This window comes from Myotis davidii, unplaced genomic scaffold (assembly GCF_000327345.1).
Source record: "Myotis davidii unplaced genomic scaffold, ASM32734v1 scaffold1915, whole genome shotgun sequence".
NCBI lineage: Eukaryota > Metazoa > Chordata > Mammalia > Chiroptera > Vespertilionidae > Myotis > Myotis davidii.
In genome coordinates, this window is record NW_006286237.1 from 670,799 (window position 1) to 672,696 (window position 1,898).

Genomic DNA, 1,898 nt, shown 5'->3' on the forward strand with positions numbered 1-1,898 from the left:
CTCCCCGCCGTCCCTTGGGTGTGTCCATGTGTAGCCCCCGAGCCTGCTCTGTCCTCCCTGCGGCCGGCCGGGGGCGGCTGCTGGTCCTGGCCCTCCAATGGCGACTCGGGGCTGCTCGGTGCCGCCGTTTCCCAAGCTGGGTCCCTGGGGGGACAGAGATTCCGTGTGTTGTCTGTGCTGTTTCTTTTCTCTGTCCCCCTCGTGCCTCTTTCCTTTCCTTGCTCTTCCCCTCACCCTCCATCTCTGTCCTCATCTCTGGGGTGGCAGACGCTCCTGTGTGGTCCTGGCGACCCTCCTGTGGCCCCTGCAGCCCACAGGTTCTGTCTGCCTCCACACAGCCCTCACATGCCAGTCCTTCTGCGCCCAGGAGTGGCGGCCGCGGGTCAGGCAGTAAGCAGGCCCTTACGTGTCCCAGGGGGTCCCGCAGCGCGAAGCTGGGACGTGAGGCTGTTCCTCGTGCACATGCACCCCGACATGAGCGCCAGCCCAGCGTGAGCTGATGGAGCTGGGGCGCCTGACCTCCACGATGCCGACAGCCACGTGCGGGTCAGGACCGTCCATGGGACGTGTCCCTCCAGTTCTAGCAGCCGCTTCACCCGGAAAATACCTCTCAGGCTACTCTTTGCTTTAGAGAAAAAAGTCACGAGGTGAAGCAGGACCCAGACAGAGAAGCCGGCACAGGGACCCGGGGGGAGACAGAGGGGCAGCTCGGGCCTTGGCCTCACCAGGACACGCTGGGTCCCCATCTCCTGGCCATGACCATGGAGGGTCCCAGGCTCTGGCTCGACCGCACCCACAGCTCCGAGCCCGCGGGCCCAGCCACAGGTGTCGCCCTGAGAGCAAGCAGGTGGCTGTGGCGCCGATCCGTGCGTGCGCATGGCTGCCTCCGCGGGAGAGCAGGCTCCGCTTTCCTCCGTCCCTGCTCCTCTCGTCTCCTTTCTCGCATGCAAACCCAGACTAACCGAGTCGTGCGGCCTCTGCCCGCTCTCATCTCCTGGTCTGTCTGTCTGTCTCTCTCTCTCTGTCGTGCCTCGTGTCCCTGCAGAACCTCCACCAGCTCAAACAGATCCAAACCCTGAAGCAGATGAACGCCCAGCTGCAGGCTGAGAACAGGGCGCTGGCCCGCGTGGTGGCCCGGCTCTCGGCGTCCATGGAGTCCGCGCAGTCCCAGGAGCTCTAGCCGCCGCGCCCCTGCAGGCAGGTCCTCCCCCTGCTGCCGCTCGGGCTCATCCACCGGAGCCCCGCAGGCGCTGTCAGGGCTGGTCGTGCGAAGGAGCCAGGATGAGGCCTGTGGGATGGCCAGGTCAGGGGGGGCCTGCTGGCTGAGGTCTGTGCAGGAAGGTTGCCCAGAGACTGGACACGCCGTGGGTCCGCACAGGTGTGCACGGGTCGCGCCACGCAGGCCGCGCTGTCTCCACCAGATGCAGCCTGGTCCCCAGAGCAGTTGGGGGTTGCGCCTGGGGGTCACAGTGGGCGTGGGCTGCGGCATGTGCGTGCCTGGGCCCAGCATCAAGGGGTCTGTGAAACCAGGGCTGAGACCGTGGCCTTTTGGGGAGCACATAGAGCCAGCTCCCCATCTAACTGGGGGCCGGCTGGGGGGCTGGCCTGGAGGCTGCCGTGCCCGGCACCTGCGCCAGCAAAGCCATCGGCAGCCCAGGCTGGTGGAGGTGCGTGTGTCAGCCTCCCTCCCACGTGGTCCTCCTCCCTCTGGGGGCATTGCTCCCCCTTCACAAATCATGGGCCTGGCGTGTGCGGGCCCCGCGTGTGGCTGCAGGCAGAGCCGGGGGCTGGCCTTGCCGGGAGATGGGTCGGGTTCGTCTCCGGAGAAGAGAACCGCGGGTTTGGTCCCAGCCCTCCCTGCACGAGGTCTGAGAGGCGAGCTCACAGGCGGGTCCTCC

General features: G+C 67.0%; 1 protein-coding gene across 1 annotated transcript in view; it reads left to right on the top strand.

Annotated features, from left to right (window-relative positions):
- Positions 1-1,898, top strand: part of PPP1R12B (protein phosphatase 1 regulatory subunit 12B) — a 46,776-nt gene that overhangs the window by 43,088 nt on the left and 1,790 nt on the right. The window contains exon 26 of the mRNA XM_015559881.1: positions 1,046-1,197. Within this exon, the coding sequence (XP_015415367.1) occupies positions 1,046-1,180 (135 nt within the window). The 3' untranslated portion in view covers positions 1,181-1,197. The remainder of the gene's footprint in view (positions 1-1,045; positions 1,198-1,898) is intronic.